At 40.7% G+C, this 26,087-nt stretch overlaps 1 protein-coding gene across 1 annotated transcript; it reads left to right on the forward strand.

The window, feature by feature from the left end:
• The first annotated feature begins 174 nt into the window (after window positions 1–174).
• On the forward strand, window positions 175–19,040 carry ttll12 (tubulin tyrosine ligase-like family, member 12). The gene is made up of 14 exons (XM_053415287.1): window positions 175–396; window positions 643–818; window positions 2,410–2,608; window positions 9,341–9,500; window positions 9,781–9,914; window positions 10,603–10,679; window positions 13,477–13,593; window positions 14,363–14,557; window positions 14,866–14,977; window positions 15,867–16,018; window positions 16,617–16,698; window positions 16,871–16,939; window positions 17,447–17,585; window positions 18,537–19,040. Exons 1-14 carry the CDS (start codon window positions 256–258, stop codon window positions 18,686–18,688), a joined length of 1,905 nt encoding a protein of 634 aa, XP_053271262.1. The 5' UTR covers window positions 175–255; the 3' UTR covers window positions 18,689–19,040.
• Window positions 19,041–26,087: the final 7,047 nt, after the last annotated feature.

Raw genomic sequence — 26,087 nt, forward strand, 5'->3', positions numbered from 1 at the left:
TTCGGCCTCCAGAGCGTTTCCTATGATGCTTCATGTTTCACACATCAGCTTTTTATTACATTCCAACATAACCTTTCATCATAAATCATTTTTGTTTTACTGCCAATCTAATGTTCCAGACTCCAGTCCAGTAGGTGGCTGTAATGCAGCTATAAGCTTGTCTGCCAACCGCCAGCAAAATCAAAAGAAGAAGTGCTGGATCGTGTGTCACACTCTCCTTCTACCGGGTTTTCCTGATCCTGCTCCACGTGAAGCATGTCAGCAGAGCAGATAGAAATGGATGGAAACGTGGAGGAGCACTTCGCGTCATTTCTGGCCCTTCATACCGGAGCTCTTAGGGCCTCAGGAATCCCCCACATCTACTGGAAGAGCCTGCATCAAAAAATTACCAGCGAGGTTTGTGTTCTTCCTCTTCAGTTAACTCCTCGTAAGTGGAGTTACTAAAGGCACCAGGAAGTTTGATGACAAGTTATAAAACAAATTATGCTTTGGGAAGTAGGATGTATGCAGGGTTGTTGAGTGGATTTAACAACACTTTTATATGGTTAAATCAGCCCCATTGGCGGCGTGTGCTGTTGGCAACACATAACCAAACCTTAAAATGCCATAACAAAAATTTACTCATTGCGTTTATATTGATAGATTTACGATGCTGGGGAGGTTTTTGGAATCATGCAAATCCAACCAGAAGATGACGAGGAAGAAGAGGAGGAAAATGGAAACAACGAGGAGAATGGGAAGGACAATCCCAGACCGATGATCCGCAGTAAAGTGGTTGTGACCAGGGCCAGTGGGCTGGAAGCTTCGGAGCCGACCAGGTGAGGGCGCCCCATGCCGTCACTATCCCTCTTAATGTCCCATATTATGTAGAATTTACACAAATGTATAAATGTGTAAATTGTTATGAGATAGATCCCTCCTATTCTGCAACGTCTACATGTGTTTAGTCACAAACTTGTTCCATGGGTCTCATTTGGAACATAACATAAGCATTTCTCTAGTTTGGTAATATACACTATATAATATTCCTGACACCATATTACTATCGCTCCACTGTTCAGTGTAGCGAGTGTTTGTCTGTGACCAGGTGCACCTACCCTGGCAATGGCTGGTGTCTCAAATGTAATACTTTTTACCCACACACACTACCTCACGCAAATTGGGGCCTACAATTTAAGATTATAAATCAGAATACGAGAGATTTTAATCAGGAAGGATAATAACCTTTAAAAATTGTGTGTGTGTATTTGTGTATATATATATATATATATATATATATACACCAGGGCTGCACGATATTAGGAAAACATACAATACGATAAATAAACATAAACACTCCCTCCTTGGCTACAGCGGCCCCTGCCCCCCATTACTCTTCTTCGGTCTGTCTCCAAACACCACTCCTCCCCCCTCATTCTGACTGTCCCCCGAACTGCTGGAAGGATCCCCCTCCTCCTTACACCTCCTCTGACTCACAAGCTGACTGTCTTCTTCCTGACGACTCCAACCCTCCTCCTCCCCAGCCTGCATCCTCTAAAGTTCCCTTCACACCTCACCATGTTAGAAGACAGCTGACAAAACTCCAGTCAGGCGAGAATGTGAGCCCTGATGTTGTCAGCCCCAAGGTGCTCAAAGCCTGTGGCCCCCAGCTCTGTGGAGTGCTTCACGGTGTCTTCCACATGAGCTTGAGTCTTCAGAGGGTCCTTGTGCTGTGGAAGACGTCCTGCCTCGTTCCTGTGCCCAAGATGTGCGTCCCAGTGGGTCCAAGGACTACAGACCAGTGGTGCTGACGTCCCACATCATGAAGATCCTGGAGAGACTCGTTCTGGAGCAGCTAAGGCCCCTATCGGCTACCTGCTGAATCGAGTCTAAGCCCACCTCTACTGTGTGAGAACCTCACAGCGATGCAGGTGGATGCTCCAGTCGTGTCCTGGATTGTGAACTACCTGACTGGAAGACCATAGTATGTACACTTGCAGCACTATGTGTCTGACAGAGTGCTACACCACGGACTTCTTCCATCTCCAGAAGTTTTCTGTTGACTCTGTAACCCTTGCTGTTGGATGCATCAGCAAGGGTGAGGATGCTGAATACAGGGCTCCCGGCTGGGTAACTTTGTCACATGGTGTGAGCAGAACCATCTGCACCCGCACCAGCAAATCTGAATCATTCCAGATTGACAGGCGTAAATCTGACTGGCTACTGGTTTGTATGACAGAACTATGACAGTCATGCAGTTCAAGCAGTCATTTGATATATACGTATAGCGCGCGTGCTGATATTGCGATGACAACTAGTTTTTTAATATATCTTGCAGCCCTAATATAGGTGGTGAGAAAAAACAGCGTGTTTAAGGAATTATGGGAAGCTCAAAATGAAGTTTGATCCTGAGCTTCTATTTTCTTCCAGTGTTTTCTTGGTGGATCATGCATGGACATACCGTGTGGATCACACTCGTCAGCAACTGGAGCAGATCCCAGGCCTGCTGTCTAGAATGGCTGCCCTCATGGGGGTGGACTTCCATGGTGAGGTCCCCGACCCGGACACGGTGGAGGAAGTGATGGAGCTCATGTGGAAGTACAACCAGACTTATCACCTCTCTCAGGGGGTATGTTCAGAAAAATTATCCACTCGGCCACGGGCCTGTACAATGAAGCAAGTTCAACATACTCAAAGTATCCCTTTGTTACCCCAGGTTACTTTACCTAACATCCGCCGTCCTGGTTACATACAATGATGGTTTTCAACTATCCCAGTCAGCTTTGGGGTTTCTTATCCAGCTTTGAACACATGCAGGTGACAAAAGCAGAGATGTATATAGTAAGTGACATGGTCAGAACCATGAATAAAGTTCTTATTGTAATATGAGAAGCAAATACAAATTCAGTCAGTAAAGATATTATCTAAAAGTCATATACAACAAAGGTCAAACATAAATGATGATCACATAACCATAAAAACAAATTCTCTTTTTTTGTGTTAACAAACTACTGTGAACATAAGATGAATCTAAATCATCACATGATCATGGGCCAGAAAATCTTTGTGGTAATTGAACACTTGTTGTCTCCTAATCCTTCCATTCACGTAGTCCTTAAGCAACGACACAGCATGATTTATAAGTTAATGATAAAATGTCTGTTGTCGTCGCCAGGCACTAAACTTGACCTCGCCTCCGGCGATTGGACAAGCGTGTTTGTTGATCCAGGATTTGAGAAGGAATAATTAGACACTTATACATGAAGTTCTGGAAATTTAACATTTATTGTATTCAATGAAATACTTACAGAGAGTCTCTGGGGTTCTGCCGGACACGTCACCAGGTTCACTGGATCATGTCGAGAAGACGCGCACACTCATCCTAAGTCCACAGTATTTATAAAGACACAGGGTGCAGCACAGAGGCGGTTATTTTTCTTTGAGGGAATTCAGTTATTGGCCAGATGTATACTGTTTCCTCAAAGTGCAGTTTTTTGCAAGCACATCACTTTCAACTGACCAGGTGTCCCACTACTGTGGCCTTGGCAAACAGGGAGCTTGCTACAGTGGAGAGACCCAGCAGATTAGACTTAGAGGAGGATTTCATATCTTTTTCTCACCATGTTTCATGAAGCACCTCATTGTATTAGTTCTGGCACGTCCTCTCTCTTTTCTGAGCATCCGTGCTTTCATTATTTCAAAACTCAAGATGAACTTCCACCACACACTTTTCTCCGAATTGTATTTTGCAGTCAGATTGACACTCAGATTGATACCTGCTTTCTGTGGTTGTGCTCTGGGCCTGACCCTGTGTCTGAGTCAAAAAGATATACATCATTCCAAATAAAAGAAACAGTTGTAGCATTATTGATTATATAGATTATACAGCTAAAGTTATTCACAGGATATAGGTAAAATATAATCACAAGATACAGAGAAACATAGATATCTCAACACTGTTTAAAGGGCTTTACTCTATATAGCCGTTTAGAGTTTACCCAAACTTGGCCCATCACACATGCACAACACAGCGGGAGGTTTTCTGCATAGACACGTTCCCAACAGCAACATGTCCTTCTCATTAAGCTGCTTCGGAGATCATGTGATTTTCTTAACATCGAGACACTGTCGTCAGTTGTTATCACCACAAACTCTCTTGGAATCTTCGTCGGATTCTCTGTTTTACGGACTTTATACTAGGTCAGGTGGAGAAAGTCCCCAGAAACTGCGAAGCGTCACACTCGGACATTTGCGTTCACACATGCACTTCCTCCGGAGAAAATACTGAGGGACTTCGGTGCATGTTTGAACACAGTTTATGACTGTGAATGCGTAAATAGAAAAACAAATATTATTGAGAGCTTTGAGCAGTTTCTCATTCATACAGTGCATCAATTTGCAGCATCATACATCCATACGCTGCCAGCACAGCTGTGAGGGTCAATTTGGGGTTCAGTATCTCGCCCAAGTACACTTGGGGATGCGGGATTGGGGAGACTGGGATTAAACTGTCAATCTTCTGGTTCATGGAAGACCCGTTCTACCTACTGGGCCCGCCCACATTTTAACTACCATAAATAATATTTGTCATTTTGAGATATTGTTTGTTTATATGAAATTGATTTATTCCCACGAATATTAAATCGTTTTTATGGATTTATTTGGTGCGGATGACTGCTTTAAATTCGATGTTTCAAATGGACACTTTAAGGTGCCGCAATTCTTGCTTGGTTAGAAGACATGGGAAACAGTGCAGTTCAAATGCTGCTTAAACGTTTTCATAGTTAAAGCTGATGTTACATTGCCTGTTTTTCAAGAGGACTCATTCCCTCTTGGTTGTGTGCAGCCAACAAGGGGTGTTTATTTACGTTTGTTTGTCCTGTATTGTGATTCGCTTTGTACATTGTGTATGTTATGTGTTTTTATACATTGTCATACTGTTATTGAACAGTTCAACAGTGGATTTGAGGATGGGGAAGTGCAATAAATTGAAGAAAAGGAGTCATACACATATTCATAGCAATTGGTCTGATTTCTTTTCACCTCGCCAAATTGATCACCACAATTCGTGGTATCTTAACCTCCACCCTTGAATGGAAATGTGACAGGGGACTAGTTTATTTATTTAAGTGGTATTCTGTTCACCTGGAAGTCGACTCATGTTCAGTTATTTCATGAATTTAAACAAAAAATAGGCTCTATGAAAACTGAAGTCATAATTGCTTTTACAAGCGCTTTGTTTGAAGCTATTGGTAAACAAAAAGTGGTGCTTGGTTCTGCAACTCTGCTTGTTTAATCTGTCTGAGCGTAATTAACTTAAGGTCGAATATTTTTTGTGATGGACTTTGCTGCTTTTTGGGTTTGGGTATTTAACATACCCTCTCAACAATAAGGAGTTAAAATAACTGGATTTGTTGCAATATTCTATTAATAATACTGTCATTTAAGTTTCTTATTGCACTTTGTAGTTTTGCTTTATTTTTGAAGAAATTGTACTTTCTTGATTATTGTTGGTCTGGGTTTGTACCCTCGGATTTGAATGTACTGTTGCGGGTGGAAAATCAAAGGAGAGGAGTCGTCGTTCTCAAGTTGAAATTAAGCAAGTTTATTCAGAGGTCACAGGTCAGGAAAACGCGGTGTCCAGCAATTGAACATGCATGGGTCTCTAGTTCTACGCAGGAGCCTGCACAGGAAAAGAGGCGCTTAAACAGAGTGCGCACATAGGTTATATATTGATATATTGGGCGTGACTGGGGTTCGTCTTGGATTGGTCAAAACTAGATGGAGGCTGCTGCATCTAGACGAGGCAGTGCCTCATCCTCTTGGAATGTCGCGTGATGAAGATATCGTACGGGCATCCATTGTCGTGGTTACCAGAGGTCATAATGTTCCTGTCTCAGCGCATCTGCCTTAGTGTGTTGTGGGGGAGAGATTTTAGGCCAAGGTCTGCTCATTATCTGCTGTTGGTGTTCTACTTTGTGTGTGTGTGAATTGAAACAGGGAGCTGGGATGTGTGGTACAAAGTGTTGACTGTTCTGCAGAGTTTAATAAAGAGGTCAAAGGAATGTATGTGGTGTATGTCAATAAATGTATGTGTAATGTATGTGGTATATGTCAATAAATCACAATGATGTGTCTTCTTAGTAAAGCTCGTGTCTCGTAAGACCAGGCCAACTCCTACCTGCAGAATGACAATAATATTTTTATGATCTCGACGTCTTAAATTTAGGACCGATTTAAGCAACGGTGGTTCTGGCTAGTCAAGCACCTCACTTCTGTGTAGGCTACTCAACTTCCTCCAGAATCCTACACTAACTAACATAGTTTGCAGAGATGCAACATTTGCTCAAGTCGTCTTTCTTCTTTTAGTCCCTATCACCGGTGTGTCTCTTCTCTAATCTGAATTAGTTTTAAGGATTTGTGCGTCACAGACTTATCTGTTGCGCCAAGACTCTGCACTGTTTAGACTTATTGCTGTTACAAACAACCTTTGTTCATTCCCTTGATTAACATTGCTTTGCCGTAGCCTTTCATTGCCTCCTAAAAATATTACACATTATTTTACCTCCTTTCTCCTCCCCGCACACTCAGAATCCATAACTAAACAGAATTTGTTTTCTGCTTACCTTTTGGTTTGAGTATGTGGAGAATCGATAGGAGCAGCCTCGGACCTTGGGTGTCTCCGGTCTTTCTGGTCAAAAGATTCCTCCTCAGGATCGCGTCGGTAAAAACTTCTCTTAGGAATCACGTCGGAGTCACCAAATTGTTAAGCGTGTTCGTTTATCCTAAATATGAGAAGATGAGCCAAACTCGGTTTGTTCAATCAAGTATTTATTTAGAAAGCAATGAAAGGTAACAACCAGCAAAGCAATGGGCATCCAACAAGTCGCATCAGAACACGAGACCCATCAGAACGCATCAAACAGCCGGCGCCTGTCTGTTTTATAACAGTAGATCTTGGTTCTTCCTCCTCGAAAGTGCGCAGGCGTAGCCCCTCCTTCTTGGCTTTGGAATAAGGAAGTGACAAGTCTCAAAATGTTCATCTCTTGACCAGCCTTGACACAGCTGATGGCATGTGGGCCAACGGTGTTGACAATTGGAGAAAAGATTATTGTGTTCTTGCTATATCAAAACAATGTTCTGTTTGTACAGACATTCAAAACAATTTAACCTAAACAACGAAACAGCATTGTGACGCAGACACATTCTAATTTTCAAGATTAAACACTTGGAAGGAAAGGGTTATTATTAATCATTTGCGTGAAGGCCTTATCTGGCTCAAACTACTTCTATCTTTATTCATTTAGAGTTGAGTTAGACACAGACTATACCTAAAATATTGAAATCCTAACAGTACTTATTGTAAGTTGCTTTGGATAAAAGCGTCAGCTAAATTAAATTGACCGGGAGTGTGGTGTATAGGGCTCAAAAGGGCACATGATGTCCCTTCACTTTTTTGCTTTGCCCTGTGAGCCCTTCTGTAAAATCAGCGGATCAAGGAGACGAAAAGTGAACAATGAGTGCCGAGTGTTTAACACGGAGTGGACAACAAAATATTTTTTCACTGAAGTCCAATCGAAGGCTGTATGCCTGAAATGCCGAGAAACTGTCGCAGTTTTCAAGGAGTACAACATCAGCCGTCGCTTTGCTACGAAGCATGCTAACTACGCTAGCAAGCAGTCAACGCATGAATGGGCGGCTACGGCTCAGAGGTTGGCGGCTAATTTACAGAAAAATGTTTTCACCGACAAACTGCGATTCAAGAGTCATCTACCAAGGCAAGTTTTTTGCTGGTATTCGAAATAGCAACGGCTAGCAAGCCTTTCTCCAAAGGCGAGCTTTTGTTAAATGGCCTTGCAAATAAATGCTTTGCTACTTGTTAAAGGCCAAATCCTTTCATGTAATGATTTTTCCATGTCATTTATATTAGTTCACAAAAACACTCCATCCATCTTTTCCTGGCCCGGCCCCTCTGTCAAATTTTAGAACCCACTGTGGCCCGCGAGTCAAAAAGTTGGCCCACCCCTGGTCTAATGACTAATTAGACTATGTTCACGCTGCAAGCATTACTGCTCAATTATAAAATATATTGATATGGCTGTTCACATTATCTTTTAGAATGTGGCCATAACCAACTCCAATATGATCTAGTCATGGCCCTGATGTGACCTGCATATGCAGTACTAAAAGACATAGATGCAGTATACATCAATGGGATTCGGGTCTAAAGCCACATATTTCTATACTACTTGCTGTTTGTCAGTTGTTGTCCTCTAATTAGAGTCATGGATGAATACATAGGTTTCTCGCTGTGGAAGTCAAATTTAAAAGATATCAGCCTAGAGCTTGATTCTCATCTATTACACAGGTCTTGAAAAATGGTTTATTGATCATTCTTGCATTATTATTTTCATTATTATTATTGTGACGATAGTATGCGGATGTTATGGAGTCTATTTTTTATTACTGTATTCTTTATTTTGAGGGCATTATTCTTTAATTTTATTTTCACATTTTGCTGTTCTTTGACCAAAAAGCCTACCCCCTCTCTCAAATGGCTCCTGATCGAGAATATATTTGGTCTGCTCCTACTCTAACCTGTGTCTGTAAGCACAAGAAAGCTGTTCTATAAACCTCTCATCTCGAGCAACATTGCACAAAAGGATATGCTAAATCAGGGGTCTTCTACGTTTTTCAGGCCAAGGACCCCCAAACTGGGCAAGAGATGGAGCAGGGACCCCTACTATATATATATACATATATACAGTATAAAATTGTGTTTTATATTAAACTGGGCCTAGTGCCTTGTATAAACATAGCTACCATGTTATTGTGCAATCAATACTAAGCTTGTCAAATATTACAAGGGTTCATTTATTCATAATTTTTATTTAAACATGTGCAAGGTACAGGGTGGCCATGCCACTGCCATTTATAAACATACATCTTGCATACAACACTGAGCTATTAAAGTAATTCACAGATTCCTGGTTTTATTTTAAACATGCATGTAGAAGAGACAGTGAATCCTCAAGCCTCTTGGACGGATGGAGGTTGTCAGGCAGAGGGTCATATCAGCCTCACAATATGTTGGATGCATGTAAATGTGTATTTAAAGACATTGAAATTTGTGCGGAAAAAATTTGTTCCAAAAAAAAAAAAAAAACATAAAAAATTTAACAAATTGTCTAATCAATCAAAGATTTCGCGAACCCCCTGCAGTACCTCAGCGGACCTCTTTGCTAAGAGAATATAATGCAGCCCTGAAGGCAGATTGGAATAAAACAGTTTGTGGACATAGTCATTGTGTCAGTTATCGTACTCCTCCACTTCACTCTTCTCCTTGTGTGTTCATGTGCAGTCAGCAGAGGAGAAGGTTCCTGTGTGGTACATCATGGATGAGTTTGGCTCCCAGGTCCAGCACTCTGATAAGCCCAGCTGTGGCATGGCTCCCTTTTTCTACACTCATGGCCAAGTTGCCTACACTGTCCTCTGGCCTCTGCAGGACCTGCAGGAAGGAGGTGAAGTGTGATTTACTAGACTAAAGTGCTTTGAGTGGTTGATAAGAAGGGAAAAGTGTTATATAAATGCAGCCCATTTAGACGCAAGAAGAGAAGTATTGTGGCATCTGTATAAAAACAGGCTATTTGGTGACAATTATTTACAATGGCACACAAATGCGGACTCAACCACAAGAGGAAATCAGTTAAAGATTTATGTCTTTAGTAGCAACCAATTTAATGAGGCAACATTTCCACACAGCAGAATTGTATCATCTGTACCATCTTACTGTTTCCACAGGTGAAGTAACCCGTGATTACACATATGGGGAGACAAACCCCCTGGTGAGGCGATGCCGACTGTTACCATGGATCCCTACTGATCTAGAAGGGGTCAGCAGTGCCACTACTGAACCCCCGGACTCGTACTATGAGGTGAAATCTATTGATAGGATTCAAGATCTTTACATTGTCATCATACAAAGTGAGTGTGAGTGAGAGCAAAAGGCTAGTCTGCAAAGCACTAATCATGGCCACCACAACAGGCCCTAAGCACAAGATCCATAGAGGCTAGGATCAACCACAGCAGGTGCAGGCTGTGGAAAGATGCCCATGAGACAGTCCAGCACATAATTCTAGAACAGATGTGGAAGATGAAATTCAATGTGATTTTATAAATTTTTTTCATGGATATACCCTGGGAAATCAGCAAAATTTCACAAAAAAAGCCCCATGTAGCAGTGTTAAAGTATGTGATCCGCACCAGCGTTGTGTTGGTTAACATTTTGAGGGACGTACAGAGTTGTCTTCCAAAAGTCCAGACTGAAGAAACGTCTTTATGCCTTGTTTCACCATAATCTAACACTGAAAATATATTTGTATACAGACACTATTTTCCATTTCAATCCCTTCCCAAGTTTAAGATTAATTAATTAATGTGCAGAATGTTTTTTAAGAAGTGTATGTTTTTTTTTTTTCATAGGTAAAATAATAACTGGAGTGTGATATGGATCATTTGATAAATTCATATCTTTTATGAAAAGAACCTGAGTAGATGGCTAGAATTTGTTTTAAATTAAATATATTCCTTCTTTTGAGTCTTAACTGGTCTGTGTTTCTCCAGATGATTTCACGAGAAAACAAGGAGCAGTTTCCAGTGGAAATCCAACCCTACACTGTGCCCAAGGACAAAATCCTTAAGTAAGACTAAACTCTGCTGTTCTCCACTAAATATCTAAATGGATGCACAGATATTGTAAACAAAATATGTAAGCAGCATATTCTTGTGAAGTGCATTTCTGACAGTAATCCAGGTCCTCAATCATTTAATCAGTGGCATTATGTTGTAAAAATGATTAGAAAATGGGAAACTCACAGATAGACAGTATATTCATTCATAGTGTTTGAGTTCCCGAAGAACCAAATATAAACCATGACACATTTCCAGCAAACGTTGAATAATTGTTGTAGTATTAGCTTTACAAACTGCAATATCAGTCAGTTGATTCATGAACTTCTTAGCAAATGTTGCTCAATTTTCTCAGTCTAGTGTTGTGCAATATGGCTTAAAAAGTGTTACCATAGAATGGTAGGCCTTTATGCACTCAATAAATTTGGTTATCAAAATAAAATATAAAACATTAATATTTAAAATATTAATATTAAATCATAACTTTAATTGGTTAAAGTTCTCGCGGGGCACCACCCTTCATAGAAGGGAAAAGATAGCCAATTTATTGATTAAGATCAGTCTCATTTAGATCTAGTTCAATTAGAAATCTCAATATTTTACCATTAAAGATTATATAATGAACAGGGAAGGCTATGGAGTTCTTAACAGTGTTACTGTTGGCAAAATTCACTTATGCAATATTAATGAAATAACAATTGTGAAAGAAGAACATTTATTATGAACATAATAAAGTATAAAAACACAAATTACTAAAAAAATCAACTAATGACTAACTGACTAAATATGAGTGTGTGTGTGAATGTAAATTAGGGGCCTCCCAAAATGGCTGACCAAATTTCACACCTTTCTGGAATGCTTTCAAAATGGTAGTTTATCCCCTAAGATAAGAGCCCCCCCCCCCCCTTCTTCTGAGGTTGCTTTACGGGGGTAGGTTTAACTAGGTGGAGACTATGCGTGTGTCTGTGTAGATGTTAATCAGATAATGCAAGAGTCAGAGAGACCTACAGAGGAGGCCTGTGAAGGGCCTAACTAACAATTACTTTCAAATAACTTGTTGCCACAATATCACACCACATATCAAACTTATAAACACACACCGATCAAATAAACAGTCTTGCTTAGCGTAGTATAATTATTAAGCCCAGATTATGTTACCAGTCCGAGGGAAAGGGGAAAAGAAGTTGCAGTCCAGTTGCAGTTCTGTGACGTCTCCTGGCTTTGTGGTCGTAGAGTTCTGCATTCGCGATTCTGTCGAGCCGTGTGCTCAGATGCTGGTTGAAGTTCTCCTACAGGACATCGCGTCGCTACGAGGAGTTTTGTAGAGCTTGAAGGGAGAGGAGATTTCCTTGAGAGGGGTGAGCTGGGAGCTGCACCTCTGACCTCCGGTTGTGGGTTGGATAGAGAAGGAAGCTGGATCAGCCAGGCCCCCCCCCTTGGCGATGTAGGAGAGAGAGGCTGTAGCAGCCTTCCGTCCTTGGAGGGATGAGAGAAGAGAGAAAGATTTTGGGGAGACCTCTCCTTATATTGGCCCCGGTGACCTCACAGGTCTTGGACCAGAGTGACCAATAGGAGTTGACCCTGGTGGTTCTTGACACCTTTTTGTGACATTGCCCAAATCCCAGGACATGCAGCATCCTGTTACATCCTCTGGGAGACTGAGTTCCTTGACTTTCTAAGATCAATGAAGCCTGTGGCATCTTGGGGGATTGAGTCCACTCCAGCACATGCGGCCTGTTCGTTTCAAGTTTGAATGAAAGGAGGCCTGTGGTTTTGCACAAAAACCATGTCCCAACACTAGCTTTTGAATTTCTGTATCTGTGGCAGCTGACGAGGTGTGCTCCCCACTAACACATTATGAATAGTTTCTGGAGTTGAAAACTTACTACTGCATTGAAGTCTGTTAGAAGATTAAGATCATGCAGCAAAATTATAACTTCACCACGGAAAGTGCCCCACCTAATTTGAATCATTTTCACAACAGTGTGTAGGCCACATCATAATCGTTCAAATACATAGTATAAAAGCATTTAAGTGATGCTTTCAAATAGACCATGTAAAATACTGGTGGTGTTGTAAAGGTCGATTTCTTTGATCTTTTTTGTCTTAGAACTAGGGATGGGACTTTACGGAAGTTTTCATGTTCGAATATTCATAACGTTATTGAACAATTCATTGATTATTTGCTAAGGCGGGGGGGAGGGTCGCAAAGAACCGGAAGGACGGCTGGCGAGTCTTAGCGAGAAGACGGCCTCGGAGTCCATGGTGAACGGTGATTCGCACGGCAGATTCAAGAGTGTTGTGCTCTCCACGCTCTTTCCCCTTCTCCCCTGTCTCCTCCCGTGAGTACTCTGCCGCTGACTTTCTCCATGTCAGCACTGGGCTTGAAGTTAGCTCCTGCTTTCGATGTAGCCTGCTCCTGCTACGGCTAAAACGAAAAATCTCCCCTAACGGGTGCCCGATAAGTGAAATGGACACTGTTGACTGACTTTACAGGGCGAAGTGTGCGGCACGAACTCTATGGACAATTCCATTGCGATATCTGGACTTCATGCCCACCGTGGTGCAATGCACTTAACTGACCCAAAACTCTTGAGTTCTTTAGGTCAGGTTTTTAAACCTGCTTCCTGAGACAGGACCCAGGCCTGAACTTCACTTTGAATTGTATTTATGGGCTGCCATCCTGTAGCAGGGCTTTTTGCAGTTTTTGTAATCAATCACATTACAGTGTCTCTGTGTTCTTTTCTCTTGTGCCTGTTGTCCTACTGGTTTTCCTCATATTTCACCTGTTCTCTGCTTTGTTTCCAGAGTTTACACTGAAATGTCACAAGTAAGAAACAACCTGACACAACCGCAGTTCCAGCTGACGGAAGAAGAGGAGGAAGCTGATATTATTTGGGCCTATGATCACATCAAAGATTATAGGTCAGAAACCAAGCAACACGCACACAACATGTACACATAGAGGCAAAGACATTTCAATGGCATAAATCAAAATGATATCCCATGTGAATTATCAGTTTGTATGTGAAGAGTGACACTCACATAAACACGCACACACACTCCTGCAGATTGAAGTTTGTCTTATAGACACCCTGTTTATCCAGGAACATATATATGAAGGGTTTTGATAAAGTTCAGTTCTACGTGTAAGTGATTAGAAAACATCATAGAGCAGATTCAGTTGTTGACGAGCAGAGTAATACACCCCAGTGCAGTGGAGCTGATTAAAATATTGAGTTAATATTAAAATGTATAGAACCACACACTGGGGGAATTTCAGTTGTTAAAGCAGCAGGCATGCCAGGTTGAGGCCAACAAGAGGATAAAGCAAAAGAAAAAGGCAATAGAATAAAATGTTTTTATTTTATCTACAAAATTGTATGTACATTATATACACCTTTTCACTGTAGTTGTTTTTATGAAATGTTATAAGTCAATTTTAGTGGCACAGGATGATTGAAAGAGTAAGTAAAATATGTTTCGTCCTTTCAAAAAAACGTTTGTACATAAGAAGAACATTGTACTTAAAAATTCTGGTTATTTGTTCTATATCGCAGGATATATTGATATCGACTGATGTAAAACTGCCCAGCCCTACTTTGTCTCACTTTTACTCCTATATCCCTGTATAGAACACGATGACGTTTTTTAATCATCATTCCTTTTTATTAAAAAAACATTTCTCTGACAGAAAACTGAGTGAGGAGAGACCTCATGTGATGCTCAACCAATTCCCCTGTGAGAACATCATAACTGTGAAGGACAGCATGGCTGCTGTGGCCCGCAGAGTAAAAAGTGGAACCGGACCTGATTGGCTACCAGAGACCTTCAACCTCCATACAGAACTTCCACAGTTCATCAAGCATTATCAACTGAGACAACAATGGTTTTTTTTTTTTTTGTATTAACCTCATGTGAACAAATGTGTAGTTTTTTGATATAACAAAAACCTGTGCCTTTGTACAAGTTGGTGGTCTGATCTAAAGGCTGGGCGGTATATTCACTTTTTACAGTACATTGATGTATTTTCTAATGAGGTATAGGATTCAGCAGTACCATTTATAATGCTTAAAAAGCTGTGCTCATGTTTGCATCTCTCCTGAGGAGAAGAGAGAATGACTTTTGGTCCATATCGCCCAGATCTAGTCTGACAGTGCTTAACAAGCAGGTACATTGTCTGGGTGTATCTTTCAGCGGAGAGGATAACCACTGGATCTGTAAGCCTTGGAACTTGGCCCGTGGACTGGACACACACATCACCAACAACCTTAACTACATCATCAGACAGAGGGAGAGTACACCAAAGGTACCAACACCAATACAGACACCATGAAACAAATTAGCCTAAGACCTCACAATCACAAATGCCTTCAGTTCATGAAAGTTAATTTGCAGCACTGCTTTTGTTTTAGCCTGGTGGTTTAACACCAGACAGTCCTATTTCCAAGTCTGGGTCTTGTTGGATGTCTTCCCATCTGGCATTTGGTGTTTTTTACAGGATTGAAGGCTCAAATGACATTGATAAGTGATGGCCCGAAGTAATACAACTTCCATAACAGAGATCAGATCTCAAACCCAACGCCTACTTTTGGCTGTGATGTAGGGCAATTTCAACCTCTTCGGTGTAGATGGCATTCACCTGAAGAAAGCTGCCGGATGGGTGCTCTCTGCAAATATTACGTACGTGTTCCTGTGTCCACTTGCTCACGCACACCCATGTCCAGTGTTAAAAACAAGGGTGACTGACTTTTTTTGTCTGTTCTGTGCAACCCATCACAACTTAAACTCAGAAAGCAAGTCATCCAGCGTGCAAGATCATCATCAGCACCAGGGCCCAATGGCTGTGTAAGAACTTCATGTAGGTTCTCTGCACTCTTGAGAACAACATCGGACCAAAGGAATAATTACGTCTTAAAAGGGCAGCGCAGCCTTCACACCCAAACTGCCAAACTCCAAGACCATCAGTCAGTTCAGGAGCATAGCTCCAATTGGAAAATGCATCAATTCCTCAGACGTTGATCAATTCTTCAGTGAGGTTTCTTTTCAAGAGTCAACAGTCGAACAAATCATAAAAATAGTTGGTCTCCTATCAACCCTAACTACACATTAGCATACAAATATGATGTATTTAGTAAATAAGCTGTGTCCTTTTCTTTACCATGTTCATCATTTTTTTGTTTGTCCTGTTTTTCCAGGTAGTGTGCAAGTACCTTGAAGATCCGGTACTATATAACAGGGAGGAGGTGGGACTGGTGAAGTTTGACATTCGCTACATGCTGATGCTGCGCTCTGTGCAGCCTCTGTGTCTTTATGTCTACAATGTCTTCTGGTTGCGTTTTGCTAACAGGTACAGTTGTGATGTACTTTAAAAATTGTGCTTAATTCCTCCCCCATTTATTTAAAGTTACTTATGAAGATAGCATAACAATATATGTGATGATTGGACAAATTGTTTGAGTTACGAACTATGATTTCTAATCTGTGCACTTTGGTTAAACGCTCCCATGTTTTACAGCTGATTTAGCTAATTTACAATAGAAATGTGTATCCTGAGGGTTATATATCAAGTCTGTGCATCTTCACTAGTCTCATTAGTTGTGCGATAATCTGTGGGAAGAGCTTCTCTCCTGTTTGCAGGAGTGTATCTGTGCTCGTCTCTGTCGCTCTCCACACACCAACAGCATTTATCAAAGGGTACATATTATGAAAATTCCACTTTTTTAGTGCTTCTACACGTTAATTTGGCTATCTGGCATGTCTACCAACCCCAAAACTCTGGAGAAAAAAAACACTCCCGCGATTTGTTTTGGTTCCTCTATGTCAGAAACGTCAAGCTTGAGTGACTGAGAATGAGCTTCCTTATCAGTCTCTCGTCACAATGAAATGGGAGTCTAGAAATTCCCACAACTCTACCATCTGCAACATTTTTGTGTTTTCTTTTCTAGGCCTTTCCTCTTGAACCATTTTGATGATTACCAAAAGCACTTCACCGTTATGAACTATGCAGAGGGTGTAGAGCTTAAGCAGGTATGCTTTTATTTTTTTGCAATTTAGCTTATCCATTTGTAAAAGCAGACTGCAATTACAAGAACTTCACTGACATACTTTTCATAGCTCTTTATTTGGTTGGATCTGTATTTATTAACATGGTAATTGTTCTAATTGTGGTAATAAGTCATCACTGTTCTTCTGTTGGAAGGTGCACTATGACGAGTTCATCCCAGAGTTTGAGAAGCAGAACCCACAGTATCCATGGAAGGAGGTGGAAGTAAGTGTAAACATTTCATCCCTTTTCATTTGCACAAGATTCCAGAAACTTATTGAAGAATTAAGAACATAGTCTAATTTTCAACTACAGGAACCTGAGATCCAGTTTTAACTTCAGGCTGGTAATCCCTGTGTGGTATATTCAGCTAATAGATCCCTTTAACATGGGTATAAACTAGAATGACATGTTTCTTGTGATTCTCAGAAACTCCTCCATGTGGTTCTCTTTAGTACTCTCCCCCTAGGGAATGATCTCTGACCTGTTATTGGATGAGTGTAGAACATGGGAGTTAATTTTTAGGCACGAGGCATGTCTATACTTATTTATGAATTCATCATTTCATTAACATTATACGCTCAGACACATGCAGTCATGTCCTTCTAAACCACGGGATGTGGGACGTTGTTTTGCCTCGGGTCATTGTCGTCCTTGCATCTTTGTTTAAATTATACTTTTCTTTGCTCTTATCCTGTGTCTTCTATTTCTTTCTGTCACTGCCTCTTGTAGGCAGATTTGTTTAAATCATTCAGGGAGCTTTTCCAGACAGCCTCCTCTAGACCAGCTCCATATGGGATTGGCTCCTACCCATCGTCCCGGGCCATATATGCTGTAGACGTCATGCTGAAGTGGAGTACAGGAGACAATGGTGAGCATTTGCTCTATACCACATGGTGATAGAGAAGACTACACAACGGTCACTAAATTTAGAACTCATTAATTTGTTTTAATCGTAGAATGTATATAAAAAGGATTCAGTCCATGACAGAAGCTGTTGTATGAGGGGATAGTGCGTGATAGTATTGAAAGCATACACGCACACACAGTATGTGCACCTGATGCACAGGAGGGACATGTGTGCCTGCCTGCTGAGACCTATATGTTTCTTGTGGCAATGTGTGTGCAAAATGATGCCTGTCTGCAGAGATTGGTTCAAACTGAATGGATGTTTTGATGGGCCACAGACATAGTGAGAGAGAGAGAGATCGCTGCACACAGCTGTAAAAGGAAAACCTCAAAACAGAAATGTTATGTAATTATCAGAAGTGTAAAAATGTTGGATGCATTGGCATATAAACAGAGAGGCATCCCAGCACTTGCGGAGATTAAATAAGTGAATAAATGACAACGAAATGAAATGTGTCACCATATATATACACAATATCCAGTTTGGGTGTACATGTGTATCTCTGTGTATACTGTATTTATAAATACACACACACACACACACACACACACACACACACACACACACAGGGGTGGCTGAGGGGCCAGAGCAGTCGTTCTTGTCCTCTAGACCGTCTTCCCCATTCCACATGCATAAGGGTCCTTGGGCAAGATACTGAACCCCAAAATAGCCCCTTCTCATAGAGAAAGTGCTGTACATAGATGCACTCTATGAATTTGTGTCTGAATAGCAATAACTATACTGTAAAGCACTTTGAGTGGTCATCAAGACTAGAAAAAAGCACTATATATAAATACAGACCATTTTACAATGTTGTCATTTGAGAATGTCTTTGTATGGGACAATGTTTAATTGTTTGTTATCACCCTAATCTTCTATCGTTTATTTCTAATTTGTGTGTTTCTGGGTCAGGTGAGCGGATCATGCAACCCCAGATCTTGGAGGTGAATTTCAGCCCAGACTGCACTCGAGCCTGCCTGTACCATCCATCCTTCTACAACCACATGTTCCAGACGCTGTTCCTGGATCAGCCCGAGCACTGCCCAGTCACAAAAATCATATAATCAACTCCCAATCAGTGCCAAGTGATGTGCTTGTCGTTTTGTTCTGTCTGTTTTTTTAGACATACATATAGACATACATTTGTGTTTAAGTCTTTGCTTTCCTTCTCTCTGTCATTTGCTCTGTAACTGGTTTATCTGATTGGTTCAATTCATTCTTATTTTACCTTCTCCTTTCCCTCCTTTTGATTTTAAGAACTAATGAAAAAGGTTGGCTCATCCCTCATAAATCCCATTGCCTTTTGTTTCATGCCAAATAAATTATTACAAAGTTCTATTGTTATAAACCAAGTTAGAAACCATACACTGCTGTACAAATGAGAAGCAATAAAATCAAGAGTTTTATCATAAATGATTCTGCCTGTTCCAGCATACTTTTTCCATTCAAGCATATCAAACTATACAAGTATTATTCGTCCACTTAAAGGGGAAAAGTAAATGGTCTGTATTTATATAGTGCTTCTTTAGTCTTCTCTAGTAGACTAGACTAGGACTTTTCAATCAACCCACCACCTATAGGATGTTATAGCTCATTTGAAAGCACCAACCTTGTTCGTCCAAGCTGCAAATCCAAGAAAACCATTAAATACATTAATTTAGATGTTGATCATTAGTTCTACATTTAATTAGGGCCTGAGCACTGACAGTGGTAATTATTATTATTCAGGCAAATTAATTGGCTTTTTGAGGGCTTTAACATGCTAAAATTCTTACCAAAATTGGCAGTAAATTAGAAAGTGGTGAACATTTACGTATTCTGGAGGAATTTTCAATGGGCGTCGCAAAATGTCACAATGGTGCCCCCCGAGACGTGTTCACATTGACCGGTCTCCACAAAAATCGATACACAGGTGTATCATAACCAGAGAAACAAAAAAGTCTTCAGGTGCAATTGGAAAACGCAACAGGAAGCCTGCTATTTTGCATTTAGTGGCCATTTTGGCCATATTCCACATTTTTACTCTGATATACTTGTACCAGGGCTTCCACCCAACTGTGGGGAGAGGCAGTGGACTAGTGGCCGAAACTTGGACTGTAGGCAGAAAAGGTCTCTGGTTTGTCTCTGGTTCGACTCCACTGAGAAACAACAAAAAGACGAACCTGACCCTTCCAAAAATCCAAGAGGATTCTCCCTACCCTGTCTAGTGCCCCTGAGCAAGGCACCTTACTCCCCCAACATCTGCTCCCCGGGCGCCGTACATGGTCGCTCACTGCTCTGTGTGTCCTACACCAGATGGGTCAAAAGCAGAGGTTAAATTTCCCTACCTGCATGAGTGTGCCTTTGCATGTCTGTGCATGTGTTTGGGACAAATAAATGCATCTTTTTTTTTTTTTTTAAGATTATTTTTTGGCATTTTTATGCTTTTATTGATAGTTTTAGAGACAGAGTTGAAATGGGGCAGAGAGGGGAGTGACATGCAGAGAATGACCGCGGGCTGGAATCGAACCCGGGTCCACTGCTGGCCGAGGCCCATGGGGGGGACGCCCTACCAACTGAGCTAAGGGCGCCCCCCAAATAAATGCATCTTAATCTTAATCTTAATCAGATCAACTTCAAATTGAGATGAGTGTTATCAAAACAAGATGGAGATAAAAAGTTATTAAAGATACATTTTTCGTCACACAGTGTGACCGTGGCGTGGCGTCAAAGTTTGATTACACATCAATAAAACATGATATTCTGGACCATGAATCCTTTGATGCTGAGCCGTAAACAAACAACTCAAAATCAAAGGAATCTTTATGTCTTGCAAAGGTGACAACTCACTGTCTCTCTTTCTCTCTCTCAGAATTGGACATTTCCTCAAACCTTGTAAACATTGAGGTATGGCGAAGGTTCATCCTTCGCCAAAGTGGACGATGTTGTCATAACTCTACTGTGCATTGTCCTATCACCACCAAACTTCTGTCTCATGATCAGAGTCTAAGCCTGAACAGCTCTATGTGTCAATATTTCCTCAGTCATTATTTATTTTTTTCAGGCAAAACGATGCAACGCTTTAAAATGCATGTGCTCGGGCCCGCTCAGTAGGGGAGAGCGGGGTAATGTGGGACATCAGGTGATGTGAAACACCCCCTATATCTAGGCAACGGAACACATTTGTGGTCATGTGACTATTATGTTTTCAAGCCCCTCCCATTCCCCCCTTGCCATGAAGGAGAAGTTGGTGCTGGTGCTGTGGAAAGTATGTTTTTTCACAAAAATGTTTTTTGCATGTAAAAGTACATTTTCTTGCTTTGAACTTAATCAACTGTTGTGTCAAAACAAATTGAATCAGGTAGACAAACTTATATCATACATGTTGGTGAACTTCCAACATATAAAACCATGTGATTGATGCTAGCTGAAGATTAGCCTGAATTGCTAAAAGATGTTGTTTTTCTAAAATTGTGGCTTCGGGGTAAAGTGGGAAAAAGGCTGTGGGGTAAAGTGGGACAGTGTCTCACTTTACCCCACCATGAAGCACAAGTTAAGTTTAGTCTTAAACATATTTTAGTGTTATATTACATTATATATGTTTTATTTTTAATGTCATAAACATTGTAGAAAAGCCATCATGCCAAGAAACTACACCAGGAAGACAACTTGAGGCCAAACACCCAACACATGCCGTGAACTGGCATTTGAATACTCAGAAAAAAACAATATCCCTGTCCCTGTGCAGGTAAGCTAGGGTGTGCAAGAGATCCCATGAATCATAATAATCATAAATGTGCTTAATTGACCAATCCCCATGATTCTGTTACTAGTCCGATATTAGTTTTGGAATGTGTGGTTGTCAGGATTTTAACTATTACAACATGTGTTGTTATGGTAGTTTTAAAGTGGAAAAAGTAAGTGGATCACTTTACCCCGTAGCCGGGGTAAAGTGGGAAACAAGACCACTTTTTTAAAAACAATCATATTTTCACTGCCCTTTGTCCTGAAGACATTCTGATCATTTCCATTGCTAGGAGACATCCTGAATTAATTGGAAATGTGTACATTTTACTGATATATAATTTAAGCTCGCCTAGAGGGGAGCAAATGTAAAAAATGTCCCACATTACCCCGCTCTGCCCTACTGCTTTGCTGTTGTACTGAACTCTTTTGAGCCCCTCATGCCAGTTGCTCACGATCCAACAGACCAATTTGTCCTTGGTTGGCAGCTGGAAACTCTCCACCTCAGATGTTTGTGGCACCAAATGCCCATAATTCACTTTTAGATTCGGCCTGTTTTATTTAACATGTAAAAAAAAAACTCACTTTTGATCATGTTCATCGCATTCAGGCATAGAAATTGAAAAGGGAATATTTACCCCAAAACCCCTTCTTCACTGAATTTGTAAAAAAAATTCATTCTTTTTTATCAGATAATACCGTAAACTAATTTTGGGATAGAATATCTCTGATATTTGCTCCACAGCCAAATGTCAGTACAGCACAGGAAAGAAAACAAACAACAAATCTTCACTCCTATGCTAGTTTTAGTAAAGCAGCCTCATTGCAGACAACCCTTGAAACTATAAGACATCTGAAAAAGATGGTATTAAGTCAGAGGAGCGTCATTTATAGAACAGTGCTTAGGATTCATACTAAAGGTGTATGTGTGCATAAAGGTTAAAAATGGCATACGCTAAAAAAGATTCCGATTTGTAAAACTGCATGCAGACCTGAAGGCGATGTTCCCTTTATAAATCACACTCCACCTCAAAACGTGTGTATGTGGATCCGCCTCACATTCCACCCTCTTTGATTTAATGTTAATTTTGAAGTGGATCAATAATCTGACTACAATTCACCTCCTCAGTTCTGCATAGCCACTTTCCCGTCTCCAAAATATTTGTACCAAAGGGTTAAGATTCGTGCAGACATCCTTACATTCTCCTGTCAAGTTTGTTTTTATAGATCCCAATGTTTGCGTACGAACAAAATGGGGGCTGAAAGATGCGTACACAGCGGTTATAAATGAAGCAACGGGTCTTGCTCTCTCTCCCCCTCCTCCTTGGCCCCCCTTTCTTCTCTCCCCTCTTGCCCACCCACTTCTCCTCTTCTTCATTTTTCTTTGCTCAGCCCAACAGGTTGAAGCAAATGAAGCACACTGAGTCTGGTTCTGCTAGATTTTTCTAGCAGAAAATAGTTTTTTTTTCCGAAGTTGGAGAAGTGTGTTGGAAGAATATGATTATTTGCAACTATTTCATTTGCTTTGTCACTTTACTTTTAATAAATAAAGTGGGTTGGTCTCAGAACTTTGCCTATTTATTGTTTGACCGGCGGTTATGATTTTATTCATATGAATAGAAAACAAAGCTAGAAAGACCAAAAACTAATACTAAAGGAGAAAAATCTCCAAAGTAGCACCGACAAAAAATTGTCTAACCAGAGAAGGATGAAATGCATTCATTTGCAATCAACACTTTATATTGCGCTTTCTTATATCATTATGATATAAGTATCCAAATAAGATTAAGACTGAAAGTGTGTTTTCATTTATTCCCATTCTTGTGTTCAGATGTTATCAGAGTGCATAATCATGTGTTTGTTTGAAAATCCAGGAAAAGATGAAGGTTTCCATCTCTAAGTTAAGACACCAGTGGTATTAAGCTCCTAGCAAGTATGTGTTGTGATGACAGAGTAAGAATGTCACAATAGAAGGATATATTTTTTGCTTAGAAGTATTAGCTCATTTATTAATCAATCATTTTTCAAATCTATTTTTATTTTTTTATTATTTACTTGTTTTAATGTCCTAGGAACGGTGTCAAAGAGTTTTGACTGGCATAATCCCTCAAAGTTGAACTTGAGCAGGCCCATTAATTCGCAGACTGAACAAATATGACGTCCAATTTAGTTCTTCATTATTCTTGATTTCAGTGATCAGAGACAAAATAATTTGGCAGTACTCATTGTTTTCAAGAAGATCGGAATTAAACATCCAATGCTTGCTTGAATAAATTCTTCTGTTTTTAGGGTTAACACATATACTGTGGGAGCCTGGCCTTGCAAGAGTGAACAGTGGGTACACAAAACCGGAAAAAGAGCAGTCAGACGCAGGGGTTGTGATGAATAAAACTCAGGAGTTTATTTAAACTGAGAGGGCAAGGGGAGAGGGCTTACAAAGGTAACTCAACAAGCTTCGCCGGACTGGCAGGTGGCATCAGGGGCTCCGTCGGGCTCTTCCTGGTCCAATAGAGAGAGAGACAGCAGTTAATCCTCTTCATCCAACAAAAGGCAGGCCGCTGGCCTCTTACCCTGAGATTGTTTGGCAAACGCGTCGGGGTCTCACTCCTCTCCAGCTCAAGCCCCCCTCACTCCTTTGTTTGAGGTTTTTAAGATGGCTCCTGATTGCCTGGCTGATTCACTCCACCTGTGAGAGGCAATCAGAGCCACCTGGGAGGGGAGGAGTTTCCTATGGGGATCCTCTGGGTAGTACCGCCCACCCAGCACCACGCCCCTTGATTTCCTCTGTCTGGCTGTCCTCAGCCATGTTGGGCACTGCTCACCGGCTGGGCCCTCACAATACATAATACTGTGATCAGTCTGTGGGATGTAGTGGATAAATAACTAAGTGTAGTGGAAAATAACTAGGTGTGGTTGAAATCTAATTGATAGTTGAAGAGTAACTTTTTGCATACCTGTCTTACACTCCATGACCTGAAATGTTTATGACCTGAAACCTGTCTGACCTTTCTATATACATGTTTGACCTTTCCATTACTTATTGACTGTCCAAAGAACCCAATGGAAATGTTGGGTTCTCTTGTATTTCCAGATTTCCATCACAGGGGGAAATATCACTGTTGATTTTATACCTTAATAAGTGGTTTGCATCAGTAGTCAATTTTAGATTTTAAATTGTGATTTGAGCTGAACCATGAATATTTGAGTCTAACTGGATTTAAATATCTCTATGCATAAGTTATACTTTCTTCATTGTAAATGTGAGTAATATAAGCATTTGGGTGGTTTGCAAAGTGTCTCAAAGGATTTTAATGATAAAGTTCTTCATGAACTAAGTTGAGATCACCTCCAATTATAACATTATCAGTTGCGGGTGATATTTTGATGATAATGATCTCAATGTCACGTAATTGTTTTTGGGTTTTCCTGTTTGTTGTTGTATAAACATAAAATTATTATTATGAATTTCAAATAATCAAGGATACGCATAAGAATCATCCAATGACCATGAATATCTGCTATATAGGACACAATGCTCTTGCAAGTTGTATCAGTAGGATGGTAACCCCTGCTGATTGTCAAGTGCCATGACTGAAATAAGCTTCTTCTCCCCATTGTTCAGACTGAAACACAATATCTTTATGTCTGACAACCTCTGCCCTTAACCCTCAACAAGAGTAAGGAAAAACTACATAAAAAAGGGGTAAAAAATAAGATATATAGAAATATATAGATAGATATATAGAAACCTCGAGTGAGGGATCCCTCTCCCAGGACGGACAGAAGTGCAATAGATGTCACTTGTAAAGGAGAACAACAGAAAGATAAGCGTATTTGCAGCATTGATTAGAATGAACACTTTGTAGCATAATTTAAGGTCAATGAATTGATGGATTATTGTCAGTAATGGTTGAGTATTTGAGGAGAAATATTGTATATCAAGCAGTCTTGTTGTTAATCTTCCATGGTCAGCAGCCACCACGATCATGATCCACCATCAAGATCAGATGCCATTATAGTTCACAGTCATTGTCCACTACCGCCATCAGGATCCACCATCAGCTGCCACCTCAATTGTGGTCCACCACCATTGTCAGATGCCAACACGATACAGGATACACCATATGGAATCCACCATTATGATCCCAATCTCTGATACGCGATCCACCATCATCATCCAGGAGTGAGTAGAGGAAGGAGAAGCTTGGAAAAGAAGCTCAATGTGTCATGTGTCCCCCAACATTCTAGACCTATAGCAGCATAACTAAGAGCAGTTCTTAGACAAGCCTGGACCGGCTCTTAATATAAGCTTTATCGTAGAGGAAGGTTTTCGCTTACTGTTAAACGTACAGATGGTATCTGCCTCCCAAAATAAAAGTGGAAGTTGATTCCAGACGAGAGGAGCTTAATAGCTGAAAGTTCTGGCTCCTACTCTACTTTTAGAGACTTTAGGGAGGACAAGTAAGCCTGAATTCTGGGAGCGCTGTGCTCTAGTTGGTTGAAAAGGTACTATCTGCTCTTTGAGGTATAATGGTGCCATATTATTAAGGGGCCTTGAAGGTGAGGAGAAGAATTTTGTATTCTATTCTAGATTTAACCGGAAGCCAGTGTAGTGAAGCAATACAGGAGAAATGTGGTCTCTTTTCTTGGTGATCGTCAGGACATTTGCTGCAGCATTTTGGACAAGCTGCTGAGTCTTTAACGACTTACTGCTGGAGCCTGATAATAAGGAATTACAAT

The sequence above is a fragment of the Pleuronectes platessa genome, chromosome 22, assembly GCF_947347685.1.
Source record: "Pleuronectes platessa chromosome 22, fPlePla1.1, whole genome shotgun sequence".
Classification (NCBI taxonomy): domain Eukaryota; kingdom Metazoa; phylum Chordata; class Actinopteri; order Pleuronectiformes; family Pleuronectidae; genus Pleuronectes; species Pleuronectes platessa.